Source organism: Planococcus citri, chromosome 1 (genome assembly GCF_950023065.1).
Source record: "Planococcus citri chromosome 1, ihPlaCitr1.1, whole genome shotgun sequence".
Lineage (NCBI taxonomy): Eukaryota > Metazoa > Arthropoda > Insecta > Hemiptera > Pseudococcidae > Planococcus > Planococcus citri.
In genome coordinates, this window is record NC_088677.1 from 32,307,111 (window position 1) to 32,334,563 (window position 27,453).

Genomic DNA, 27,453 nt, shown 5'->3' on the forward strand with positions numbered 1-27,453 from the left:
AATGAAATTCGTCATAATTTGCAAAGAACGGGAAAACCAAAAAATGTTAAGCTCTGTTTACGAGTTCTTTTCTTTTTCTCAAGTATACGAGTTTTTCTTCTAAAATAATCATTTCTCATTCGAATAAGTACATCATATTGCACATAATGATACAGCAAATATACATGACGTTTAATATTCTTCGAAAAGTACATTCATGTTGTATTTTCTGACACGATATCACAAACATGATGAATTTTTACGATTATAATAATAAAGTAAATAATACAAAAGAATCTTTGACGCCCTATTTTCCGGTTACGCCTTCATAATCTTAATCTTTCGTTTGAATGATTTTTGCGAAAATATGTATCATTGTAAATACCCACGAATACGAATTGAACTGAAGTGTGTTTATCGAATACGATAATATGGATTTTTGAAGTACATAGAAGAAAATTTCGTAACATGACGTGTCCTTTGAATTTGTATAATTAGTATGCAGTTTTTGCATTTCAAGGAGTATGCAATTAAATTGGTTGTGAAAATAGTACACCGTGTCATATGCATCATTAAACGTATCGACGAATCAGCGAGAATTTTATATTTATGCAAAATATAAAAGAGCTAGGTACCTTAACCGATGAACCGGTGTGATCCGATTTGATTAGATTGAATGAGCGTGTGTATTAGTAATTAGCGAATTACCGATGAATACTGATACGATAATATTTATTACCTGTGTGAAAACCTTTTATTTTTACCTGTTTGCTAAATTCGCCATGTTTATTTTTATGTTTACAGGGTATTGAAACCACCCGGTGGCGGCAGCTCTGATATTTTTGGAAAAGATGGAGGCCCAGAACAGCCCGTAATTAGGAAAAAATCCCAACAATCGTCGTCTATCGTTTTAAACGACGAAGTAACGCCGGCTCCGATCGAGAATGGTCATAGCAACAAACAAGGTACGTGTAACGAACGATTGTTCGGACCAGCTTTGGAATTAAACGGAATTAAAAACGGAATTAATTCCGTTGCAAAAATTAACGGAAATGGTGAAATTTTAACAAATGGAAAAGATCATACAGGTAGAAAGAATACGTACTTATTGGTGTATAATTTTTTTAAATTATTTATGCTTAACTCGACAAAATACCTACTTTGTACATAATAATACCTATCTACTAATTATACAAGTAGGTACGTTCAAATTTAGGAATAACCTAACCTAACCTAACCTAACTGTCTAATAAATCTAACATTTCTCGAAGCGCAGTCGAACATTCATCTTATGAAAATTCAATTTCAAATTCCTTCGAATTAGATCTTGTGTGGTGCTCGTGCTCGATCCTCTTCCTGTAGGCCTAATTTACTCCTTGACACGTCGATAATTATTTCAATATAGGAAAACTATTCGTTAGGGAAATTCATTGTTTCGATTTTATCGAAAAGTAATTTGTTACTTATATGTGGACGGATATGAAGATGAACGTTGGTGGTAAAAGAACGCCTCTGATTGTATTTGGGCTTTTCGTCTTTGGTATTGGCGTTTAAATACGCAGATAACACGCGAAGGAGGTTGTTAGACTGCATTTTGGTGAATAGCGTTTACTACTCGAGATTTATTTTTTCATATTCCAAGTTCAATGGTAGGAGGTCTTGTAGATTAGAATGTTATTGCGTAATCTTACATATAAAAATGATGGATGCACGTTCGGATTATTTTCAGATTAATTGTTCGTTTAATTATTCATGAGGTGAATTTCTATACGTATTTCTTCTTTTCGTTTATTTAGGCATGAAATATGGTATGGGAGATGTGTGTAATAGCCAGGCTATGAATGCCAAAAAGTAGAGGTTTCTGACGGGGGATTGGGATTACGAAATTAATTTTTTTTCCATTCATATTGGCATTTTTCTGGCTTCGTTTTTGTGTTTTGAAACGAATGATCGATACATTTACGGTTTAAGGAATTGAAGAGGGAAAGGGGTGGACGGGTGGTGTTGAATCTAATGAAAAAGTATTTAGCATTCATGATGTCAGAGATATTGATCTTGAAATTTTTCGATGAATGAATGATAATGACCTTTACACGAACTGATTCGAGTGAAGGTAGAATTGCAACAGCTGAGTTAGATGGTAGGTTGTGATGAAGAAGGAGAGGTTGTTGGGCGGCGATAGAAAGCTGGAGTTGTCAAAATTATGATCAAAAAAAGTTCATGACAGATGGGAAGGAGGCGTCAAATACTCTCAAATTACAATCTTGTCATTTTTGTACCTTGAATTCTAACTGACAAATATCTGCACTAAAAAAGCAAACTTCGAAGAATGATTTCAATCGTATACAAAACCATTTGGAGCAGTGGGTTGTGTGCTTAAAAATTTTTTTAAACTGTGGAAATTCTCTTAAGCAATACATTTTCCTAAGTGAGAATAGTTGCATTTTTTCAACATTTTAATTAAAAATATTTTTTATTATTTTACAAAATTTTTACGAATTTTCAACTGTTTTTTTACAAAGTTATTATGAAATTTTTTGACAATTTTTTGTATAATTGTTCAATTTTCATCTCTTTTTGAATCTTTGTTGGCAACATTCATTTCTAAATGGGTTTTATGGCAATTTTGAGTTTTCCCTTGCGTTTTTGAGTAATTTCTACGATAATAAAGCTGAAATATTGAATTTCTGCCTTCCGTGAATTCGAATCATTTGCAATTTTCCCCTGATCCTGAATTTGTTTCTGTGCTAGTCTGCTACACTAATTTATTCATTATTTTACATTATGAGGTCATTGATTTTTCTAAGCTCACCTGTGCACGTGTTTTGTCTGCGTTTTTACCCGACAAAAAAATCATTCGTTTGATTTATCGACGAAAAAATCGATAAGGCGTATTTATCATGGAAATGCGATGCTCAATAAATTATGTAAATCGAAATAATAAAACATGAAAAATGATAACGTAAAAAAAAAGTGAATCAATGATTGACGGAATTATCGTCGAACGAACGATTCGAGTAAAATCATAAAAGAGTACGAGCACTGCGGAGGCGTTCTTCTGAATTATTCAAAAGACTCGAAATGTGAGAATCGTGATCTAAAAATTATAAAATTATTTACGCATTTTATATATATTTTTGTTGTCTTGTCTGATTTCCCTGTATCTTCAAGAGATTAACCGTCTTTTTAAGATCAATTTTAGATAATTTTTATTATTAAAATTCCAAATCGCGTAGCCTTTTTGTGAAAATAATGAAGATCTTTCTCGTATGATATTGATATATTTTTTTCCGAAATAGGAAACTGAATTTTAAATGATTATCGTTATAGACCTATGTAGAATAAATTGCCTAACCTAACCTATGAATAATTGGATTACTCCTTTCTCGTATGTATATAAAAGTAATGTCTACTTTTCTCAATTAAACAATAATATTTACATACGACTCATACGAGTATATCGATCTCGAACTCCGATCATATCGTTAGTATAGTGGAATGAATTATAGAAAAGGCGGACATTTCGGTAATAATTTCTGTATAATCTTCTCTTATTCATTTTACGATTCGTTACAGATGCTCCTAAAACTAACGGAGTTCCAGTGACAAATGGTAAAGCTCCATCCGAAGCTCCAAAACCCGTAGTATCAAACGCAGGCAACGCAGCTCCGCGCCAACGAGTGCCACCAGGCGGATTCTCATCCGGATTATGGTAAAAGCGGGAAAGGTTGTAGCGAAAATGTGGCCAAATCTATCGAGCTTCGGAATACGCGCGTGAGACAATATACAAATATTAAATTTAAGAAGCAAATTTTTATGTATTAATTTTACTCTCCAATAGATTATCGGAAATATTATACACGATTTGATATTGTTTTCTTCTTTCTTTTTTTTTCTACGTTTTATTTATCTTCTTTTTCTTTCTTTTTTTTTTTAAATGTATGCTTAACTTCTATTATAACTTTCAAGTGGAGTACTTAAAAACAAACGAGAAAATATCATGATGACGAAAAATGTATTATTTTAAAAAAACTACTAAATTATAACTATAGAATATAATTTTTTAGAAATGTTTTTATACAGCTTGGTTTTATTTACGATTAGATCGGTGCGCCGATTGGCTCGATCAGGATCGAATTAACCGCGCAGTTTGCTGGTTGATTTAGAGCGAAAATTACAGCATTCACGACTTGTTCGGGTTGTAAAAATGGAACCTCAGTGAACATTTCTTTTCGTATCTGTTGGCATCAAAATTTTTCGTTGTAGATTTTTTGATTTGAACGAATGAAAATTAAGCTAATGGGTCTAATGAGGAATTTTAAATGTAGGTACTTCTAAGTTGGCTGATCTGTCTAGAAGTTCTGAAACAGTATCACCTGGCTGGATACAAGTTACTTTGATATTATCAGTGGCTACTTCTTGTCTCATCGCTTCTGATACACTTTCACTGAAAAATTTTGTACCCGAATATACTGCTAAACCAGCGAATGGCTGAAAAGTGACAAATATTTGAATTATAAGAACCGAAGGTCTCAAAATTACTATCAAGTTCTTCAGTTTTATGTTGGGAATACCTTTCTGCCTGCATCGGAGGTAATATTAACCACGTGACCAGATCCAATGTCTTTCATATGAGGTAAAACTGCTGCAGTAACGTTTAGTAATCCGATACAGTTCACATTCACCATATTTACCCAGATATCCAATTCGCAATTGATCATTTTACAATAATCTATTAATCCAGCATTATTCACCAGTATACTGATCGGTCCTATGGTGGATTTTACTCGCGAAATGCGTGAAAATACCTGTGAAAATGAACTTCAACTTGAGTTAGGTAATTGAATCTAGCTAGGTGTCGAATCATGCATGATTGTAATTTCAATGAACCTGTTTTTTGTCAGTTACGTCCATTTCCATCGGTACTAGTGAATTAATATTTTGACTTTTTAATTCCATTTCTAGTTCTTTGAGTCGGTCTATTCGTCTCGCTGCAGCTACCGTCAGTACTCCTGATTGAGCTAATGTTTTAGCTATCAATCTACCTATACCTGACGATGCTCCGGTAACCAACGCTATTTTTCCTTCGAGATAAGGAAGGGTAGTATTGACCAGTGAATTATTAAAAATTGACTTGATTGCAGGAGCTGGGATGTATCCACCTTTGATTAAATTTGTGACATATATGTCCAATAATGTTTCATTGAATTGGGGATATTGGGTGCCAATTTGTGACAAGAATTTATCTACGTTATCTTGTCTAAATGTTGAAGCGTTGCATAAGTAATCTTCGGTTCTGGAAAACAATTGAAGTTGAAGAGTTGTAATACTGATAAATAATTGATTAAGCAAGTAGATATGTGTTTGTAGAAGGTGCTTATTTTGAAAATTATTACTTCAATCGAGTATTTAGTAATTGAACAAATGATTCGAGTTCTGTAAGGTATTTCGATGATTTTTCAACTGCTTTTATCCATTGATCATAAGGAACTACGTTTATATTGTAACCGGTTTGGTTCAAAAAATTCCATATTTCTCTATAATAGGAAAAATTAAATAAACGACAGAGTATAACTTTTTAAATTTAAATAAATAAAATTTTGTTGATGGAAAAAAATGAAATTTTTCTCCAAGAGTACACAAAAATGAACAAGAATGATTTCTTCTCATTCTCAAATTTTTCTAAAAATTTCAAATTTGTTGGTGGAAAATTTAATTGTGTTTTACAAGTTGAATAAGAATTACCTGCAATCCATTGTATCAGAATTAACGAAATGAAATACTTTTCCAAATTGATTAGTTACATTTGTTGTTAATTCAACGATTGATTCAGCAACAAAATCAACTGGTGATAATTCTACCTAAGACGAGTAAGTTGGTTCAGATTAAGTAGGTAGGAAAAATCATTAAAAGAAACAATTTTTTTTTTTTGGTAAAATAGTTCAATTCAAACCTTCCAATTTATGTCTGGTGCAGTTTGTGATGAAATCACTGCTTTCAAAATTGACAAAATTGAGTCATCATTGTTCCAAATTGGCATAATCCGACTACCAGCAATATTACCACATCTGAAAAAAATTTAATGACTGCAATAGGTACCTTATGTTTGATGGTTTTATTCATTAAGCTTTTAAAGTGCTTGCAAGTTGCATACCTAGTGATGATGACTGGTAAACCATTTTTTGCAGCTGAAAAAACAATCTGTTCAGATAACCACTTGGTTTGACCGTAGCCATAGTTTAATTGATCTGCATGATTCAACATGTTGCTATTTTCAGAGCAGTTCGTCAAATTTTCTGGAAAAACATCGGTGGTGCTAAAGTGAAGAAATTATTATTCAAGAACTTTATATTATGAAGGTAAGTCTCATACGAATAAATTTAATTAAATGCAGTTTACCTTATGTAATGTAAGGGTTTCAATCGGCCTTCCATACAAAAAGATACCACTGTTTGAGTTCCTATTACATTTGACGAGTATAAAGCGCTAAATGGAAGGATTAGATTGACTTTGGCAGCGCAATGAATTACTACATCGATATCTTGAGAAAGTGATATGTAATCGATGTTGTCCAGTCCAAATTTATGGAGTGAAATATCACCTTTTGAAAAAAAAAGTGATGAGTTTCTTACCCAAGTATCTCATGTCTTATGGATTTTTACACCTAAATTGTTTCATTATCACCTGTAATTAAAACTATACGAGCTTGAAGATATTCCTTTGAAATTTTTCTGCTTTCTAATATATTTTCAAGACGTTGTTGGGATGTTTGTTCAATTGAAGATCGTATTAAGCAGTAAATTATGGTCTAGAAAAAAACATCAGGATTATTTTTCAAATACTTATTGCAAAATAGCTAAATGCAGATTTATTAAACTCAAAATTGTACCTACTTGGGTATTTTGTAATAAATATTTTAAAACAAATGATCCTAAATATCCAGCTGCACCAGTTAGTAGAACATTTCCTCTTTGAAATTTATTCCTGGTTAAATTTACCGACTTCCAAAATAAACGTAGTTTTAGATTTGATCTATTAGAAAAAAATAATGATGATAAAAGAAAATATTGATTAGGTAAGTATTCAAGAGCCTTAACTCCCTCTCTGGTTTTTGAATTTACATTTGTGTGATCGTCAAATTGCTCATTTCTTCAATCAAATTGATTCTATTCTGGTGGCTGTTTCCTCCAGTGATGATTTTTGTCATTAGAGATTCGATGGTAGGATTCGTGTATAAATCCAACGTTGATAAATTTGTTTGAAACGTATCATTTATTCGTCCAACAACAACAGCTGCTAGTAAAGAATGGCTGAAAATAATTGCATGTTTAAATTAGATAGGTACCTAATCTTTTAGTATGAATCAGTTTAAGAAGGGTACCTATTTGAAATTGGTCCAACTTACCCTCCTAAATCAAAAAAATTATCAGTCTCATCCAATGTACAAATTTTCAGCACTTTGCACCAGATTTTCGCTATTGATTTTGCTGTCGTATTTGTGAAATTTTCGACGTTTATATTTTCTTGATTAAATCCTTGAATTGATGGTAATTCTTTTCTATTGATTTTCCCTGAACTGTCCAAGATGGGGATTCTGAAAGAATGATTTTTCAATCGAATCATTGGTCATTATTTATTCGTTTTAGAGAGGAAGGATGTCAGAAAAATTGGAAAAATCTCACTTGTTCAGAAACACAAATTGGGAAGGAATCATATAAAATGGTAACTGTCCTTTAAGCTTGGAACGTATACAATTTATATTTTTAGAACATCCTTTATTAAGCACGACGTATGCTGCTACAAATTTATTACTGCCTTCTTCACCAATTACTGAAGCGCAGGCCATATTCACTTCAGAGATGCCTAGTAAAGCATTTTCAATCGCCTGTTGATGAATAATTGTGGAAAACAGTTCTTTAAATGCGGTCTAGGTTAATCAATATAGGTACCTACCAAATTCTAAATTTACATCATTTGTGTAGGTACCTTTAATTCGACAGTATATCCTCGAATTTTCACCATTGAATCGCATCGTCCAATAACCTCCAAAGTCCCATCGCTAAGTAAATATCCCCAATCACCGGTTCTGTATAAACGTGCGCCATAAGCATCTACTAAATGGGCAGGAGTTTTGATGAACCTCTGTTCATTCAATTCCGGTCTGTTTAAATAACCTAAGGCCAAAGTTGGTCCTCCTACGTAGATCTGTAAATCACAACGTAGGTCTCGGTCATAAAAATATTTAAAGTTCGACACGTATAAATAATTACACTTTAATTTTTTACTTCGCCCGCATCTCCTATTGATTTGATGTTATGGTTTTCATCCATCACTAAAACGTGAACACCATTGAATATTTTGCCCACAGGACAATACGTTCGTCCTTCTAGCCCATATTCTTCTGTAAGATCTAAGTACCATGAAAATACAATATTTAAAAGAGCAAAAAATTTATTTTGGAATATCAATGTTATTGAGAACACCCTAAATTTACCCGCACAGGATACATCATGACATTCAGAAATGCCATAAAGGTTTAGAATTTTCACCCATGGAAAAGCGGATGCAATACGATTGCGTAAATTTGTTGTTACCACTTCGCCGCATAGCCAGATTTGTCTAAAATTTATATGTAGGTGATGCATTTGTAAGTCTAATTCCACCTTTAAAATAATTCAAGATACCTACTTACTTCATTGTTTTAAAACTGTGATTTAGAGAAACTCTTCCTTGTGTATCCAATACTGCTTGAAGTAAAGATGGCGTGAATAGCATTCTAGTAATTCTGTGTTCTTTCAAAAAATTCAGAAGTTTTGGAGGATCGTAAATAACGTTGTCCGGAATTATAAACACTGGAATGCCTGATAAGCAAATTTTTTACTCTCTTAACTGGGGTAAATATTAAAATTAATACTCAGAGTTTTTGCCTACCTTTCAGAAGTGGTCGTAACATTTCCCATATGAAAAAAATATTGCAAGCTTCTCGATCATCGTCGTCGTAAGGAAATGCCAAATTAGTATATAAGTAAGAGAACACTGCTCCACGATGAGGGCATTGAATACCTGGGAAGACATAAAAAGGATGGGTTTATGCTGTGACAGAAATTTTATACCTACCTCAATTACAGGAGGAAGCATTTGATTCATACCTTTGGGTTTTCCTGTGGTGCCTGATGAATAAACAGTGTATGCCATATCATCCAAGTGAACTTTTTCAATGAATGGTTTTTCTTTCAATTTATTGATTTCTTCTTTGTAAATTTCTGCCCAGTTATTATCCAAAAATAATGTTGTTGTATCAGTGTTGAGTAAATGACCATAAGAACGCTTGCTACAGATTGCAACTGGTTTAGCATCTTGTAATATGGATTGAATTCATGGTTTAGGGTAGGACATCTCTATTGGTAGGTAGGCTCCTCCTATAATCATTCCAAATTTGAGATTTTATCATGTTTCATTTTGACGATTCTACATATTTTTTAATCCATAATTCTGAGTTAGAAGAACATCTACCTGCTTTTAAAATAGCTATGTAACTGATGGTGTATTCGATGCACCTTTCCATAAAAATCCCAACGACTGTGTTTCGTCTGACTCCACATAATCGTAATTTATCTGCCAATATATCAGTTATTGAATTCAACTCATAAAACGTAATCTAAAATACATAATAGAAAAAAATTATTTTAATGATTCCTTTATCAGTCACCTACTCAATTTTTAAAAATCATGAAATAAGTATAGGTAACTAGGAACCTACTTTTTTGTGATCAGCTGTTACTAGAGCTATTTTATCTGGTGTTTTATTAGCTTGTTTGATGAATAATTCGTGCAAGCAGCCAAATTTATCGTAATTTGACATATCAACATCTGGCATCATTTTTAAAAAAATCAACAAAACTTGAACAATTGAGTGCACTGGTAAAGTAATGACACGAACAAATACTAAAATTTGCGACGTTGAACCATCTCCTTTATAAAAAATTTTAAAGAAAAACCTTGTGTTAAATATAACTATTTTTTTGAATTATTATCATTTCCTTAAGCTTATTGTATGAGGTGATACTTTACACTGGATTGGTGTGCTACAGAAAGCGATTTACTGCGTACCTACAAAGTAATACAAAGTATGTTGTGTTGGAAATTCAAATTTAATCCTCAAATTCTCATGTTTCAGGTGATAATTCTCATTGTAAGATAAACCTAATGAAGTGTAGATAAAAAGGAATTAAACACAGAAAGAGGGGTGTATTAAATCGAATGAAAGCGTATTTGCGTTCATGATGTTTAGAGTTGGAAATATGTTGGCGTATTTTGATGAATGGAGGATAATAGAAAAATAACCTACAAATAGCTTTGGTGAGCCTGAAGCCGAATAATTCAGTCATATATTTTGCATTGAAATTCGATTCTAAAATCAGAAATTACTCGTGAAAAATGAACCTTTGAGAATAATTTCTACCGCATGGAGAACCATTTTTGAAAAAGATAATTATTTACTTCGAAAAGTTTGGAAACTGAAAATTCTCTTATTCGTAAATTGTCGGTATTTTGAGTTTCGAATAACATCACGTCGAAGCAACGAAAGTTTACATTCAATTTTACAAAAACATGGCTAGTCGACCAACAAAAAAATTCATTCAAAAAAAAAGTACATATTTAAATTCTTTTAGCGAAAAAAAAAACAAAAATTTAATTCATTCTGAGCTGAAAAAACATTTTATTTTCATTTTACGTAAAAGTTCTTCGCTGACAGTTCGCGTTTATTATCCTTTCTTTGAAAATATTTCCCCAACAAGTACTAAAACCGAGTGATTTTATAAGGAATTTCAATTTGAATAATATTCAAATTTTCACATTTCGAGTAATCATTTTCACTCCTTAACACTATGAGATTTTCAAAGCGCTTGAACATGAATTATTTCAATCTAAAATTTGATAATTTGGTATAATTATTAAAATTCAGAAAAAATACAATTTGTACAAAAATAGTAGAATAAAAAACTATAGTCATAGACAATTGATTTAAAAATTAATATGCAAATGACATTATGGAAAGTATCAATAATTACAAATCATTTAGCTTAAATCAAACGTACAATGCATTAGAATTTATGTTCGACACAAAACTGCAATATTTGTTTGGCCGAATATCTTTTTTTATAGTTTTCTTCGGTGCAATAGCAGAATAATAAAATAACATTTTCAAATTGCTTATCGTCCGCTACATCTTCAGGCAACGGTGGTCTTGTACCTGAAATTAAAAAAAAAAAAAAAATACATGGAATTAGAAAACAAGAAAATCGACGAATGAATCAGGTAAATTAATTAAAACGAACCAACGACTTGATTTAATCTTTCTTCGTAAGCATCTTCGTCGAAAGATGCTTCAGAATCATCAGAAAAAGTAGCAGAATGTGGTATGCGGTTGGTAAACATTTCCCATATAGTTAAACCGTAAGGAAAAACATCAGCTTTATCAGTAATGACAATCTGCTTCGTCCTATCTTCGCAAACTTCTGGAGCCATCCACATTCTAGTACCAACGTAGGTGTTTTTTCCAGCAGCTTTTACATCGAAAGTACCATTTTCATTTAGAGGTAAACTTACTCCAAAGTCGCAAAGTTTAATCTCGTCGAAATCGCCTGGAATAAAATCATTTTTATTATTTCGACGAACCTTTATTCGTGGGTAATTTTTCAGTACGATTGGGTTACCTTTGATAAGAATATTATGAGACTTGATGTCCCCGTGAAGAAGACGAGCAACGTTGTGAATGTAATCTAACGCTTTGGCTATTTCGACAGCTACTTTTTGAATTTTATTTACCGGAAGAAATTCTTCGTTGTCTTCTAGTAAATCGCCCAATGACGTATGACATTCTTCCATCGCAAGACATTCTCGTCCATCCGTGGTTTTAACGAAAGCTCTAAAACCAACGATGTTGGGGTGATTCAGTTTCCTTAAGATTTCTGCTTCGTTTCTCAACCGTTCTGCCATTTTTTTGGTGAATGATGATTGCTGTCGCATTATTTTTTTCAATGCCCAAGGAGAACTTACGAGACCGTTTCTAGGCGATCGATCGACGTGAAATACTCCGACACCTAGATGATGAAATGATGAATTATTTTTTGCGAATACTAGGTTTTTACTTGATCAATTATGAATACAGAAAGCTAATCTTTTTTTACCTGTTCCATAGCCGAGCTGTTTCAGTTTGGGTGTTGTTGGTACTGTGAATGGCTTATTCTCTTTACCGATGGATAATTCGTTGAAACTTTTATTCATGTCCATGATTCGTAACACTTATTGATCCGATATTTTAAGACAATAATTAATAAAAATTATGTAATTCACTATAATTATTGAACTTTTTCGAAGCGGGAAGTAAGCGAAATACGTTACAAAATTCAAATCAAAATTATTATTATCAAAAATATTGCCACAGTGTTGCTATGCTATAATAAAAGAAAAAACGTTTCACTCAACTTTGTGGTTTTGCAAACACAATTTTAATTGCATTTCAGTATAATTTTTGTCATAAAATTAAATTATTTAAAAAATTGAATGTTCATTTAAATTCAATTTTTCAATTTTGAGTTTTGAATCAGAGCAAAAATGAAAAAACTGAAAAATTCAGTGAGCAGTGTTACCCAAAATTTTGGCGCGAGTTTGTTTTTGTTTACTTCAATGTTGCCAGAGCGCGCTTTTCAAAAAGAATTGTTATTTTGAAAACTTGAAAGGGCTACATTATTTTTCCGCTCCTCTCTCGCCGCGTCCCGATGTTTTCTTATCATTTTTGCAAATTTTTCATTTCCTGTGATGAAAAAACGTACGACATTACCTAATTTTGAGTACAAAAGTTGTTAAATTTTGAGTTAAATTGTTGAAATTTAGAATCTTTATGACTTAATTAGTCGAATGTTGTGATTTTTCTCGTTAAAACCGCCTTGCAACACTAGATCTCGGTCGATGTGTAATCAATTGCGTGTAGCTGTGTACGTATAGACGTATAGAAACATGTAACTATTATCCTTTCACTGGTTCACTTTCTCAGTTGTCAGTTGTATCTTAGAGTGCCACATGTCAGTAGTTAAAATGACCAACATCGAAGATCTGCGTAAAAATTTGGCGAAATATGGCCAAGAACATCTGCTTCGTTATTGGAGTTCGCTGACGGATTGTGAAAAAGAAGAGCTTATGCTGGACATCAACGATATCAATTTTGAAGCCGTTTTATCCGATTTTAAAAGAGCTACCGCCAATTTGAAAGATGAAGAAGTTATGGATAAAGAAATCAAACCAGTACCTTCATCCCTGTTTGGTGGCGTCGATAGATCTTCCGAAAGTGATGTTAAATCTCACATTGAAGAAGGATTACGATTGGTGTCTCAAAGCAAAGTTGCAGTGCTAGTTTTAGCCGGAGGGCAAGGAACTCGACTCGGTGTCAGCTATCCCAAAGGTGAGTTGATTTGCATTCTTACATAACTTGGCTATAGCTATTGGTTTTAGTTATACGTATGGTATAGTTCTGCATATTTGCATACACCGTTATGAATGTTGAATTGAAGAATTCGAGAGTTGGTTGTAAATTGTGAATTATTGCATTGACTGAAAGTCGAATAATTTTGTGAAAATGTATTATTTGAAAATTGAAACCGAATGAATGGAGTCATATTTTGATTCGCTTTCGAATTTACGTTTCAATTTTTCAATTTTTTTTTGTACCAAAATTTCAAATTTCAACTCCCTTCATGTGTCATTGATTAAGATTTCCAATCTTGAATTTATCATAGCATAATTTGATTAAATTTGTCCTTCGATGAAATCTAAAAATCTCATAACGATTATCGTTTTTTCCCAATTAAATTATCTCGAAACTATTTATCTTGTGTTCGTAGGAATGTACGATATGGGGTTGCCTTCCGGCAAGACGTTATTTCAAATCCAAGCCGAACGTATTCGTAAATTGACTGAACTGGCGTCTAAACGACACGGTTTCACTGGCACCATACCCTGGTTCGTGATGACTAGTGAAAGCACAATGGAACCGACGTTAGATTTCTTCAAAAAGAATCGCTTCTTCGGTCTAGAAGAGGAAAACGTGATAATGTTCGAGCAATTCATGTTACCAGCGTTCACATTCGACGGTAAAATCATCTTGGAAAACAAACACAAAATTGCCATGTCACCGGACGGTAACGGTGGCTTATACAAAGCTCTGCGAGATAAGAGAGTCTTAGACGAACTGGAACGTCGTGGAATCGAATACGTTCACGCGTTCAGTATCGATAATATCCTAGTTAAAGTCGGAGATCCGGCGTTCATCGGTTATTGTCACGAACAGGCAGCCGAATGCGGAGTCAAAGTGATCGAAAAAACCGTCCCAGAAGAGCCCATCGGAGTGGTATGTGTGGTAAATGAAAAATGGCACGTAGTCGAGTACAGCGAAATACCTGCCAAGCTAGCGGAGAAACGTGACCTCGATGGCAGTCTTACGTTCAAAGCAGGAAACATCTGCAATCACGTTTTTGCGGTGAAATTTCTGCGTAAATTTGCTGACAATTATCTGAACGATTTAGAGCTCCATGTAGCTAAAAAGAAAATCCCAACGATAGACAGCTCCGGTAAACCGTACAAACCAAAAGAGACGAATGGAATCAAGATGGAAAAATTCATCTTCGATGTTTTCCCTTTCGCCGATAAGTTAGTCGTATGGGAAACTCGTCGAGAAGAGGAATTCAGCGCTTTGAAAAATACCGACGAAGTTGGCAAAGATTGCCCAAAAACGGCGCGACAAAGCGTATTCGATTTGCATCGAAAATGGATCGAAAAAAGCGGCGGCAAATTCATCGTCAAAGACGTTATCTGCGAAGTTTCTCCTTTGCTTTCGTACGAAGGCGAAGGACTCGAAGATACAGTTACAAACCAAACTTACTCTTCGCCGTTGCATTTAAAAGCAGTTTGCGAATAAAATTCACCGAGTTTTTGTTTCAAACAAAACATTGGTTTTTAAAGAAAATTCCGCGTGAGAGATTTTACCTCTTTTTTTGAGTTACCTTCGAAAGAGTATAGTTTGAAAATCGTTGTGTGAAAGTTTAACTTTGATTGCCTCGATGACAATTGATTTTCTCAATGTTTTTTTGTTTTTAAAAAACAATTATCGATTTGTAATTAGGTTCTACGAAGTTGATAAATTTAATTCGTGTATTTTTCCTTCGTTTGTATAAATTTACCGAGAGTAAAAATTTGATTTCTTTTTTACGTACTTTGTTTGTGTGAACAAATCTCCCAGTGAGAAAACTCGCAGTTTCTAAACCGACGTGAAAATTAAAATCGATGAAACTGACTTTAATGAAATTGTGCAATTTTCAAATGTATCAATTTTTTATTAAGAGATGTTTTCAATCAGTATTATTTTCTTATTGTGATATGTTTTCTTATTTTATTCGCTATGTTAGAAAAATACGATAGTTATTTTCTTAATTATTATTCGTTAATTATTGATTATGAGTTCTTGGAGATTATTATTATTTTTTTTTTTTAGAACGAACGTTGAACGTATCTAAATGACCACAATTAAACTACTTAAGCTCATAGAACCATTTCTTTTATAAATTGTGAATTGTGATTTTTTTATGTGTTATGTTTAGATTTTTTATAAAAATGCTCCTTCTATGTTAATTGAATTATTTTAATTATTATTATTGTTGTTTTTGGATAGAAAAAGTTTAGTTCTTGAAATCTTAACTTTTTGTCTGTCAATTACATCTTGGCTATCTTTGGATGCAACTAAAAAAAAAAGAAAGTAATTTCTAATGTATTTTCGTAATTTGATTTAAAAATCGTGTACGAATTTTTCCTACCCCAATAGCAGCCAAGATATAACTGATGGACAGTAAAATTGTACAAGTTTTTGCGTACAATTTAAATTTTTGTATTTTTTTTATTGGGCTAACCTTTTACTTATTGATGTAAATTTTCGATTTTATATCTTCTATTTACGAATTATTATATTAGAGTTGAATGGTTAACACGAGCTAAACGAGGGTTGAATAATTCTGATGAATTTTTGGGTACATTGTGTAAATTTGATCAAATTCGGTGTTCCTAATTTCGGAGTTTTGGGATATATTTAGAAATTTCGAACTTAGTTCATTATATTTTATTGCACCATAATTTTGCTTAATGAGCTGTTGAAATTTGGTGATGTAAAAGATACAAGACAGTCAGTTATGGGTTTCGTATTGAAAGATGAAAAAATTACCATATCTGTGAAAAAGCATATCTTTTAACGCCAGAGTGAAGAACGGAAATTTTTTTATTCTGACCTCGTATACCCTTTTCAGATGACTCCTCAGTTCTCACAAATGAATGAATTTTTAATTTTATCATGAAACATTTTTTTGATACATTTTTGAACCACCTTTAAATTCATGTGAAAGCAAAACGTAACAGAACTGGCACATTAGGAAAAAAATTTCGTTGAAGTACTCGATAACTTCAATTTTTGTAATTTAGGGTTTAATATTTCGAATCATGCGATAAACTACAATTTAAGAAATGAATATAACCTTATACATCTTGTAAAAATTCAAACCATTATATTGAACGAGTATTATAGGTTTATCCTTATCGTTTACTAATTTAATGTATCGTTAGTTTAATGATTATGAACGAATAAAACTCGGAATTATTTTATACTTAATTAATGAAGACTGTAAAATAAGAATGTGAACTAATTAATTTTCGTCTACACGCATTCCATGTTTCGATCTGTTGTCCAATTCACTTGTTATAGCTTTTTTACACTGAAGTACTTTTTTTGTCATATCTAATACCGTTATTCCTCTACTAGTCTCTTCGAACACACATACATACCTATTACCTACATTAGTTGAAACTGCTGAAATACATTTTTTTTCATCGTTACTCGATTTACTTATTTTCCAAACTATCGAAGGCGTTCGGTTCAACAACTACATGAATGTACAATAAGAAAACCTTGAACTCGGATTTTTCGCTTATACATTTACTTTTAACCTTGCTCTAATGAATGCATTCTTATATAACAGCCTAATGTACTACTAGGAGAATTTCTGGTTTGGATTTCGAGTAAAGAAAATTAGAAATTGTTATATAATCACCGGTGAAGCAGCTGATAGAATTTTTTAGATCTTAGATGATTTGCATTAGGGATGTGGAAAACTTCAAGTATGTATACCTGTTTACCTACTTGGCAAGTTTCCTGATTATATAAATTAAATAAATTTTTGTGAAACCGAAGTTCAAGTTGAAATTTTATCTTTGAAAGTTATTCCTACTTGTACTTTTATCATCAAAATTAACGTTATCTGTTTATTCCTTTGAATCAAATGTTCTTAATGGGTTTTCATTTTTACCAAAATGATGAAAGGGAAAGGTTGAAGGATTTCTTCTCTCATTTGGAAATTTACTCGACAGATAAATAAGTAGGTATCGATAAACAGATAATTCGTCATCGACGAGTATTTCTTACATTGAAAATTCTATCGGAAAAATAACCGGAATTGTTGTAATGGAAATAATCCGTATAATTTACAATAATGACATACCTAGACCTACAATGTTACAATTACAATTTCACCAGAATTCTACTATGAATATTGCAACTATCGCTCGAACACACCTTTCACAAACATGTTGTAAACCTGTTTAGATTAGAATACCAGATATCCACGTTGTTCGAAATATTCCTCCCTCCACCTAGCTGCCTACGTAGGCAAAATTTAAAAAAACGATAATTTAATAATCATTATGCTAAAATACCAAATTGCAGATTTTTTTTAGCTAATATCAAATCAAGGAAAAAAAATGATCAGATACTGGGAACTTGCGAAATAAAATCTCGTTCTAATTCAAACGAACTTGAAAATATCGAGAGCAGAACATCTCGCGTAGGAGAACACAGATAATATTAGCAATTAAAAGATTAAACATTAAACCCATTTCAGACAAAGCTACTGTACTCGATACGTATTTTTATCTCCATTTGTTTATTTTCTTTCTCGAATTTTAGCCTTTTAATCGTACTAGCAGCATTCGAGCGAATGCAACGATGCATTATGTCACGAATTCCCAGTAGGTGTAAGTGAGATTACGTAAATCAATTCAAACGAATCGAATCGGTATATGAGTTGAAAACCCGACACATACATTGAAAAACTACCTAAACCATTCGGATCCTTTCACTGGAACATATATCGCCTATCTATCTAACAAACGCATAAATAACGCTCTATTTCGCATTATATCATAATTACTCGAACGGTTTTCCACCTCTGACAGTCATTAAAAGTGCATCGAAAAAATTACATAATACAAAGAGTCAAGTTTTGTATTCAATGATTACACAAAGCTTAGAAAAAAAATACGCCAAATAAAACAAATGCGCTGTTCTGTTCGCTCGAAGATTTCCACACTTCGAAAATATCACAGCAAATAATTAAACGAAAAAAATAATAACTAAAATATTCAGCTAGTTTAAAAAAGCTTCGTACATCCGTCAAAAATAGTACGTCCCGTAGCTTGCGCTTATTTTTTTACATTCCATTTGAGTCGAAATTATATCAAATAACAAAATTAGAAAGGAACATAAAAATGTATAAAAGGGCAGTACAAAATTTAAAAAATAAACTGGAATAGAATGGTAAGCGAGTCAAAAGCTAATAGAGTAATAAGGTAGATATTAATCTAAACACAAATGAGCTACATGATAAGTAGTACAATGAACGATTACATTATACGAGTCGAATGTCCATTAACCAACGACTTAAATGTATAAAAACGAAAGAAAAATGCTACTGATTAGTCTCAATCGATTGATACGTAGGTATAAAATAAAATTACATCGGAAAATTTTTTCATAACACCAAAATAAAAATTTAGAGGATTCGAGGATGAATTAATCTAAAGCGGTATTGGTCGTTTTACGAGATAATAATCCTCTTTTTTTCAGCTGTTTCAATGCGCATTTGGCTGCTGTACATTTGGCGATTCTGTAATTTCTTCCTATACCTTTGAATATACCTTTACCGAATACTTCAACGGTTACACGAACTCTTCGTCCGTCCGCTAATTTTTCCGGTCTCCTGTAAAATCAATTTCGTTGAAGTCAAAATAATATGAACTAGAAATAGGCTAATTAATTTTGAATATACTAACCCGAATTTAGCTGTTTCTGGTTCCAATTCCAATAATTCACGAATAGGAGATTTAGGAACATTCGTACTGAATAATTCTGTAAGGAAAATTTCACATAAATGAAATTACGAGATGGATTTATAATTAAATGGGTCGAAATGATGTAATATAAAATCGTACCGATTTCGTTTTTCATTATTTTATGATATACGCTCCATACAGCATCCAATGACATGCCACTGTCTAGAAATATGGCACCAGCTACGGATTCGAATATGTCACCTAAGGCTTTGGGCACTTCCACGTCTTCTACTTCTTCACATTCTTCTTCATTGATCAAATAATACTGTCGAGAAAAAAAAATATCATGAATTAAGTAACAAAATAAATTTTTAAAAATCATTTTCAGTCTTTTTTTTAAATAACAGTTCATGATTAAAATACTCAAATTTATGTCACTGTTTTAAAGGGGGGGGGGGAGGGAAGGTTACTTGCAAATTTTTAAAAAAAACTTTTGTTTGGTGTTTTCTAAATTTCTGTTTTTTTTCCTACAAGAAAATCGAAAATTAAAATAGGTAACTTACTTCTTCAAAAATTGTATGATTATTATCTTCTTGAATTCTAACAAATCGATGAATAACATCGGCTAATCCGGGAGATAAATGCCTGAAGTATTTATGAAATCCGAATCGAATGGCTAGCGCGGCGAAAATCGTATTATTTACTAAAGCTGATCTCAAATCTGTCAAAGCTCCCGGAGAATGCTGCCTTTTATCTTCGTATAAATGACGAGTAATCAGATAATCTGAAAAAGAAAACAATGAATGAACGATCTAAATTTTATTTTAATTTCAATCGATTCGGGTTCGGCTCACCTAACACAGCATCTCCTAAAAATTCTAATCTTTGGTAACAATCAGTGATGCGATTAGGAGAATAAGAAGCGTGAGTCATCGCTTGCAATAGGTAACTACGATCGTTGAAGTGATATCCTAAGATACGCTCGAATTCATCGTATCCGACCAGCAATCGTTCCAGTTCTTCCTCAGGATTGGGAACGTTTCGGATTAAAGGCGAAGGAGGAGGGTTCAAATAACCGTATTCAGTCTGTAAAAAAAATGTTCAGTTAATCAATGATGGAAAAATTAACACGAGTACAGTTGTACTTTGCACACTTACAGGCTTGTTTTCGTCAGCATTGTGTATCACAGGTAAAACTTTGATACCCAACCACGACATGAATAACATCGCTCCTCGAATACCGCAAGATATTAAATAAGCTCCTGTGTGAAAATAAACCAAATTCAAGTCACAAGAACCGCAAGAAAAATTTTCATTTTTAAAGGTATACTTGCCAATTAATGCTTCGACGCAATCAGCAATACTTTTATCAGGTATGCTGTGATATGTGATCAAATGGAATGGTAAATAGTTCAAAGCATCGTTAACTTCATCTTCGTGAATATCATCTTTGGTTTTCTTCATAAACGATACATCTCCTTCTTTAACACTCCATAACGAAGATAAATCACCAACTTTTAGGAAACAAGATGAGATTTTATGTTCGATCAATGCTTTCTCAACTTCGACCGGAATTCGAAAACAAGGTGGTAGCCAATTATCATGCGGTTCGAATTTACAAGCTACCATACACTCTCCGAAAATTTTCTTCTTTCCCAATTTGTAAAGGTGCAAATTACTCACCTGAAAAATGAAAAATTTACCGATTCGTTCGAATTTTAGAGGAAAAATAAATGCCGTATTCATTATACGAACCTGTTTCGATCTTATATGGCTGAGTTTTCCTTCGTGTACATTATCATAAGTACAATAGAGATAATTAGTGATGGCGTATTTCAAAAAGGAATCGCCGATTGTTTCTAATCGTTCTAAATTAATACCATCGTTTGCATTAGACATGGTTAAAGCTTGCAGCAAAACGCTAGGACTGGGGCCCACGTGATTCACCAGATCTGGCTGGTAATCGAAACTAAACGTATCGATTACTTCGATAATATCGTTACTGACTTCGTTCACGTTACATTTATTCAAAGCTACGCATAATCCGTTGTCTGATTCAGCGTCGTCGTAAGAGCTGCCCAGACTAGAAACGGAAATTCCGCTATCGGTGGAATCTGGGTTCAAGTCCACGTCGGGTATTCCGTATCCGGTATCTGGAGTTAAAATCCATGGTAATTTTTTACTTCCAGGTTTAGATGTTTTTTGAAAAAAATTCGATTCGAAAGGTTTCAAAGCCAATGGTCTTTCGCTATCGTATATACGACCGCTGGTCAATATTTTATTTTTATTGGTCGTAACCGAATCTTCGAATCGTTTTATTTCAGCTCCAACATTATCCTGTTGTAATATAATACAAATTAGTACACTATAACGATTCCATAATAAACTTTTGATAATTTTATAAAGGTTAAGCACCATTAAATGATCCGAATCATCCCACTGCCAGGTGTTTTCAGTATCGAAATTATCATCTAGATCGGCACATTCCTCCATACGATCTACTGCTTCGGCTAAAAATTCACTTTTGAACTCGATCCGAATTCCGGAAGGATTTTCGAAACTATCGTCGGAACTGATACTATCGGTGATCGATTCGCCATCCAAATCATCGTCATTGTGATTAAGCCAGCTGGTGGGCGAACCATACCGTATCTGAAAATAAATTTTTAACGTATAAATAACGAAGAACTAGAACAAGTCACCATCTAAGTAATGGTCATATTTACCGAATTACACGACTGAGCGAAAGTATTCTCAAATTCAGTCGAATACGTTTGTATATCGTTAGCCATTTCATTAGACCACGTTCCTATCTCCATTAATGGTTCGCCGTCGCTGGATGTCAGCGAATTACCATCTTTTTCTTTTTCTTCCGGTTTATCGGAATCTTCTTTAGCATCGTTCGTTTCGACTTCTGCTTCGATCTCTTCAGGCAGAGGTTCTTCGCTAACGGCATTTTCTTCGATTTCCGTCAACTTCAAGGGTAGTTTGGAATTTTCTTTTAAGGCTTTTTGTTCCTTTAGCTCGCGAGTGCGTTTCACTACGTCAGCCAAAGTCCAACCGAAATCCAAAAATGGCCATTGAAAATCTGAAAAGAAGTATTTTAAAGTGAAATGGATATTTTGAACAAACAAAGTTGATTTTTAGACACAACTACCTAAAGCTCCATTTTTACAGGAAAATATGAAAATTGAGTTTTCCTCTTACCTTCTGGAACGACATTTAAGCCCAAATTTATTTCACGTGAAACTACATAGCGAATTTCTTCGGCAATGAGCAAACAGTTCAAACGATATAAAATACATGGTAATGCTACAGCTTTACGCCACAGTGATGCTGGGAACAAGTGAATTTGGCATAATTCAGGTACAAGGATTTGTTTTTGTTCTAAACTTTCTCTTTTGGCTTTTTTGGTCGCCTCGCTACAAGTTGGCAAAGCAACACCTTTTCGATTCACATATCTGTAAATTATAAATATATTTTCAAATTATACTTAAATCTAAAAAACCATATTTCTAAACAAAATGATTATTAATGAATATAACTCATTACCTTGGAGTTAGAAAATTCAATCTAGCTGAAGTATGATCAACATCTAACAAAGGTTGGTCAACATTCTGGATTCTTAATTGATATTTTCTAAAATAATATTCCTCGAAAGTTTTATACTCGTCACCGGGGAATTTTGATTTAGGCGTTAGATTGGTGCAGATTTCAGCAACGTAAAAATGCTACAAAAAAACGTACATAATTAAAATGATTATATTGTTTTCTATCATTTTTAAATTTAAAATACCCACTTGAGGAAAATCTTGATTTCTGTAAGAAGGCATCACCACCGCATCTGCGTACAGTTTTTTACAGAATTTGAAATTTTTTCTTTCCTCGTCCGGGACGATTTTCAGTTCTTCTTCTTTATGTTGGTTAATTTGATGCAAAAAATCCCAATCGATTACGATTTCAGAATTAGGAGCTGAAAAAACAATTATCAACATAATAATTTTTTTCGGTACAGAATATCATGGAAAAATTGAGGTATCTTACTTCTCAAAGTTGGAATAATGAAATAAGTGCAAGGTGATTTGAACGAATCGAACGCCATGAAATATTTATTAAGTCTCAGAACTTTGGTAAAAGTGTAATTTAAAAATGTGGAGATTATTTCCAGTTGCTCAGTCGACAAGTAAACAGCATTGCTGCACATCTCCAAACTAACGATTACTTCTCCACATCGAGTAAATATGGGAAACGGACAAACCTATAAAATAACCAAACATCTTTACCTTATACTATTTTGATTTCAAATTTCACGCTACTCGAATTAAGCTTACCTTTGGTATCTTTTTAGTCAACAAAATGCCAAATCCTTGAGGCGATTCTTCAGGAGGATGTATTCTTCTCCCCCTAGTATTCTGTTCCTCGGGTAAAGGACACGATAGTATCATTTTAATAGTGTACAAATACATCGGAACACTGGGCATTGGACGGCAATCCATTAAACAATAAGCGATCTGTAAAAAAATACACATTTCTCTTAGGATTATTTTCTTTAACGGCCAGGCGTTGCTGTAACGAATTTTCACCTTTCTTTTGTAGTATTGCCTGCGTTTATTTGTACCAGGTCTAGCATCGGCGTTTTCAGCGAACGGTATTAGGTCGCTTTCATCCAGTACAATATCTTCGGATGAAAATAATAAATGAAAACTCTCCTTCCCGATCGGTTGCAGATTATTATCCAATTCGCCACTTCGATGTAATAATCTGCAAGCTTCTAATGCGGCTATTCTTTTGGATAGGATTTCAGTTGGCATCGGGTGTCCCTGAAATATGAAACTTCATGAAATATTTACAATTCTGGGTTTGTCAAAAAAAACACGTAACTGAACTTACGGTAATTTCTTTTTTATACGGTGAGTTGATTGGAAGACGTAAAGTGGTAACATACATTTGCTTTTTATTGTAAACTATGGTTTTCATCGACCACATTGGAGTTAATCTAGTAAAGGAATCACTGGGTAATTTGGCACAGTATCTGAAAAATAATTATTTCAGAATGAATTCCAATTGTATTATTGAATTAGAAATCACTATAAATTATGTACATATTTCTCACCTATTTATACAAGAAACTGCGTTATCTAAAGATACATAAGGAGAATCTTCCTCGGTACCAGGAGGACTGTAAGGTATCACTGCGCCGGAGTATTGATCCGCTTCAGAAATCTCATCTTCTTTTTCAATTTTATTGAAACATCTTTTCAATAACAACTGCGTAGCAAACGACATTATTTATGTATATTTGAATACTTCATCAATTTAGATTAATTTTACTGAATAAACTTACTTGTTCAATTTCGTAATATTTGGCTAAATCGTTTACAAATTTTTCTTTAAATGGTAATTCGTACATCAAGAAAAAATTTGCATTATTCGCACTCGCTTTGCTTTTTGAATAAATATACGAGCGAAATGATGTCGGTGGGTCGAATCCTATAACTAAATTGCACTTGGGGAAATCAATTCCTTCTTCTAGCATCGAAGTACCAATCAAAATATTGCATTCTCTGGTACGAAACCTATTCAAGAAAAAATCCGGTAAATAGTGTCCAGTTTCACGAGTAAGGATGATTTAAATATTCTCACGTACTTTCGTAATACGTCCTCTAAATTTCTATGTTGTATTTCTGCATCGCGAGGTTCTTTTTCAGGATCAGCGGTTTTTTCGGTAGTAAATTGGGGAGATAGCCACCAAAAATTATCGTTATCAAATTTTTTCAAATCCTAAACCAACAGAAAAATCATAAATCACATTTAAAAAATTTGAAGTTATTGACATAATAAAGCATGTAAAAAAAAAATTCATACCGATAGTAAATAATGAATAACCGTAGCTATCAAACGACTTTTTACAAATATCACACTACAAATTATTTCCGATTCGTCAACGGACGACTTTGGTCTATTATGATGAGGCTGTTTATTTTGAAATTTTTTCTTATTCTTCCATCTATTAGCTTTATCATTCTTGTATCTAATGTAGCTATCGCAAATAGTCAGCGGCGCTGATTGTTCTAAGGTTTCGCTATTTTCATTCTGATTCGCTGGAATGTTCTCTTTATTTAATTTATCATCTTGAACATTTTTTTCGTCGTTTTCACCGACTACATTATTAGTACTTTGGTTCGACTCTGGAATTATCCGTTTCGATGGTTTATATTGCAGCAAGATTTCGATTAGGCGTTTCATTTTTGGAGATACAAAATTGTATACTTGTTCTTTCTCCGTGTACTGGGAGAAATAGTCCTCGAATATTGTTCTGAAAGGGAAAATAACATAATTATTTTGAAAACTAATTAATTACATTGATTATCGCTTTATTCACCTGATTCGCAGCATTAAAGATGAAACCACACATAGTAATAGAAAATGTCTTTCGTAAGGGGTTTTCAGTTTTAACTTTTCTATGATAAAGAGAGACGATAAAGCAGCTTTGTTGGCACACCAAGCACCTGAAATAAAATACAAGCATTATTTATTGATTAAATTTGATAATCAAATAGTAATGGCATATTATGTACTCTCTTACCCATTGTATTCAGGACGTCTAAAAAATCGTTAATTATGTTCAATGGCTCTTCAGTAGGATCTGGCACAGCTTTCAGTTCTTCTAATAAATCACCTTCGTAAATTTCCGAAGGATCGTATCGATGTTCTTTGAGGAATTCAACGGTATCTTGTATTTCTTCGAGTATAATTTCATCTAAGCTATCTGTCTTCCGAGTGTCACATTCGCATAGAAATTCCGTTGGTTTACAGTTATACCTGCGGTCAATAGATTCGTTTCAATTGTAGCCAATACTCGATAAAATTAAATTCAAGAGTACCTTAAAATTGAGACGATATCGGATGCGGTTTCTACTCGACAATGCATCACTTCTTGTAATTCGTTTAGATCAGCCTCGATTTTACCAGGATTCAAATCGGATATAGTATACAAAGGATAAATCATACCAAAAATACGAATATTGTCTTTGAAAGCAACCAATTTCATCAACTGTAAAATATCACTTTGTTATTTCAATATTTTATACGAATTGCAAAAAATGAAAAACACTCACTTCATGCAAAGGGTGACTTTTCAAAGTGGAAAAATGACAATCGTCGACAATCAATAAAAAAATATCATCTAAACTAATGAAGTCATTAGAGATCAGTTCCCAAGCTTGTGAACTATTGGTCATAATCACCTAAACACAAATACATCATCGATTATATCATTCAAATCTTACACTCGATTTTTAATAATATCGGTGTTTTTACCTGAGCTTGTGCAATGACTTCATCTGTCACTTTATCGGAAGATATTGGAAATTGTATAAAATCTAATAGATGTAAATCAGTCAAATGTTTAATAGCAGAAGCATAATGCACAGCGTTCGGAACCGATTCGGAAATGAATAAGGTGAATTTTCGTTTCTTACTCCTGAAAATTTCGAGTACATGAGATTTATCATAGAAAAAACACATGCCCTGATGCTCTATCTTTCCATCAACTGACCTACGAACGGAAATGGTCAACTCTTGGATAAGTTTCAAGGAAATGAAAGTTTTGGTCGTCACATTCCCGATGCATGCGACAATATTACATTTTTTAGCGGCATCGAGCAGCTCCACCTGTAAAAACGTTCGTTTATTGATAAGCAACGAATAAATTTTACATAATCCACAAGTGTTTACCTGATATTCCTTCGGGGTAAAGAATTTCGTGTACACATTGTCACCGAAAGGAAGCGCCATTATTGGATATTGAGGCTCTACTTAGCCAAGATGATCACTGTAGGATTAGTCTGAAAATTTCATATCATTTAGAGATGATACTAGCAGATTCGGCATCATAAATTCAAATCCGAAGAGTGTTTTTACAAGGATAATGAATCGTATTCATGACTGATGATTTGTGTTTGAAATATTACCTGATATTTCTCATTTTTAAAAATTTTCCACGCATAATTTCAGGAAAAATTCTCATGAAAGGAAACAGCGATCGGTATTTTGATTCATATTTTTGACTCAATTCATTCCATTGTCGAGATAGAATCACCGCCGAATATGAAAAAACAGCTGTAAACTTTTAAATAATGATTTAGGAGGAGATGCTCTTCATATTCATTGCACATTTATTTCCGAGTTGATAATTATTAAATTACTTTAATTAAGAATAAAAATTCCAAAAATTCGTCTGTTAAGTTTCAATTTTTCAAAACTTTTTCT

At 33.0% G+C, this 27,453-nt stretch overlaps 5 protein-coding genes across 10 annotated transcripts in view; 2 read left to right on the top strand and 3 right to left on the bottom strand.

Annotated features, from left to right (window-relative positions):
* Positions 1-3,855, top strand: part of Jupiter (jupiter) — a 72,767-nt gene extending 68,912 nt beyond the window's left edge. For 5 of the 6 annotated variants that reach the window (XM_065343895.1, XM_065343891.1, XM_065343893.1 and 2 more), the window contains exons 3-4: positions 784-1,067; positions 3,556-3,855. In XM_065343895.1, the coding sequence (XP_065199967.1) occupies positions 784-1,067; positions 3,556-3,695 (424 nt within the window). In that variant the 3' untranslated portion in view covers positions 3,696-3,855. The remainder of the gene's footprint in view (positions 1-783; positions 1,068-3,555) is intronic. The other variant, XM_065343896.1, reaches the window with a different exon arrangement.
* A 35-nt stretch (positions 3,856-3,890) lies between these two features.
* LOC135834511 (uncharacterized) lies at positions 3,891-10,006 on the bottom strand (the record flags this gene model as incomplete). Its single annotated transcript, XM_065348442.1, is given in 22 exon segments — positions 3,891-4,217; positions 4,312-4,470; positions 4,554-4,787; positions 4,870-5,275; positions 5,376-5,516; positions 5,725-5,840; positions 5,933-6,047; positions 6,134-6,295; positions 6,379-6,580; positions 6,664-6,787; positions 6,873-7,011; positions 7,101-7,289; positions 7,385-7,573; positions 7,662-7,864; positions 7,966-8,184; positions 8,265-8,389; positions 8,474-8,598; positions 8,672-8,840; positions 8,911-9,042; positions 9,129-9,398; positions 9,493-9,637; positions 9,740-10,006. Coding segments are annotated over 22 exon segments (3,969 nt in total), but the record flags the coding sequence as incomplete, so codon positions are not given.
* A 902-nt stretch (positions 10,007-10,908) lies between these two features.
* On the bottom strand, positions 10,909-12,406 carry LOC135831420 (lymphokine-activated killer T-cell-originated protein kinase homolog). The gene is made up of 4 exons (XM_065343889.1): positions 12,171-12,406; positions 11,697-12,083; positions 11,319-11,624; positions 10,909-11,233 (listed from the first exon to the last, which is right to left on the bottom strand). Exons 1-4 carry the CDS (start codon positions 12,271-12,273, stop codon positions 11,085-11,087), a joined length of 945 nt encoding a protein of 314 aa, XP_065199961.1. The 5' UTR covers positions 12,274-12,406; the 3' UTR covers positions 10,909-11,084.
* A 374-nt stretch (positions 12,407-12,780) lies between these two features.
* Positions 12,781-16,911, top strand: mmy (UDP-N-acetylglucosamine pyrophosphorylase mmy). The gene is made up of 2 exons (XM_065343887.1): positions 12,781-13,441; positions 13,881-16,911. Exons 1-2 carry the CDS (start codon positions 13,063-13,065, stop codon positions 14,951-14,953), a joined length of 1,452 nt encoding a protein of 483 aa, XP_065199959.1. The 5' UTR covers positions 12,781-13,062; the 3' UTR covers positions 14,954-16,911.
* A 1,426-nt stretch (positions 16,912-18,337) lies between these two features.
* On the bottom strand, positions 18,338-27,453 carry Dcr-1 (Endoribonuclease Dcr-1). Its single transcript, XM_065343866.1, has 29 exons — positions 27,156-27,453; positions 26,920-27,029; positions 26,741-26,856; positions 26,503-26,665; positions 26,301-26,429; positions 26,067-26,236; positions 25,769-26,004; positions 25,565-25,691; positions 25,048-25,498; positions 24,830-24,963; positions 24,527-24,758; positions 24,296-24,450; positions 24,073-24,214; positions 23,766-24,002; positions 23,514-23,693; positions 23,227-23,440; positions 22,983-23,155; positions 22,735-22,913; positions 22,390-22,643; positions 21,909-22,270; positions 21,598-21,834; positions 20,938-21,519; positions 20,517-20,865; positions 20,341-20,444; positions 20,037-20,268; positions 19,746-19,966; positions 19,342-19,507; positions 19,183-19,258; positions 18,338-19,109 (listed from the first exon to the last, which is right to left on the bottom strand). Exons 2-29 carry the CDS (start codon positions 26,977-26,979, stop codon positions 18,923-18,925), a joined length of 5,868 nt encoding a protein of 1,955 aa, XP_065199938.1. The 5' UTR covers positions 26,980-27,029; positions 27,156-27,453; the 3' UTR covers positions 18,338-18,922.

Bases quoted from the DNA above. Each gene is read 5' to 3' on its own strand.
- LOC135831420 (XM_065343889.1), bottom strand. From the start codon at position 12,273: ATGGACATGAATAAAAGTTTCAACGAATTATCCATCGGTAAAGAGAAT. The intron at 12,084-12,170 runs GTAAAAAAAGAT...TTCATCATCTAG, and splicing joins ACAGCTCGGCTATGGAACAG to GTGTCGGAGTATTTCACGTC. The intron at 11,625-11,696 runs GTAACCCAATCG...ATTTTATTCCAG, and splicing joins TCATAATATTCTTATCAAAG to GCGATTTCGACGAGATTAAA.
- Dcr-1 (XM_065343866.1), bottom strand. From the start codon at position 26,979: ATGGCGCTTCCTTTCGGTGACAATGTGTACACGAAATTCTTTACCCCG. The intron at 24,003-24,072 runs GTAAGTTCAGTT...TTCATATTTCAG, and splicing joins CGTATAAAAAAGAAATTACC to GGACACCCGATGCCAACTGA. The intron at 21,835-21,908 runs GTAAATATGACC...ATTTATTTTCAG, and splicing joins TCGCTCAGTCGTGTAATTCG to ATACGGTATGGTTCGCCCAC.
- mmy (XM_065343887.1), top strand. From the start codon at position 13,063: ATGTCAGTAGTTAAAATGACCAACATCGAAGATCTGCGTAAAAATTTG. The intron at 13,442-13,880 runs GTGAGTTGATTT...TTGTGTTCGTAG, and splicing joins CGGTGTCAGCTATCCCAAAG to GAATGTACGATATGGGGTTG.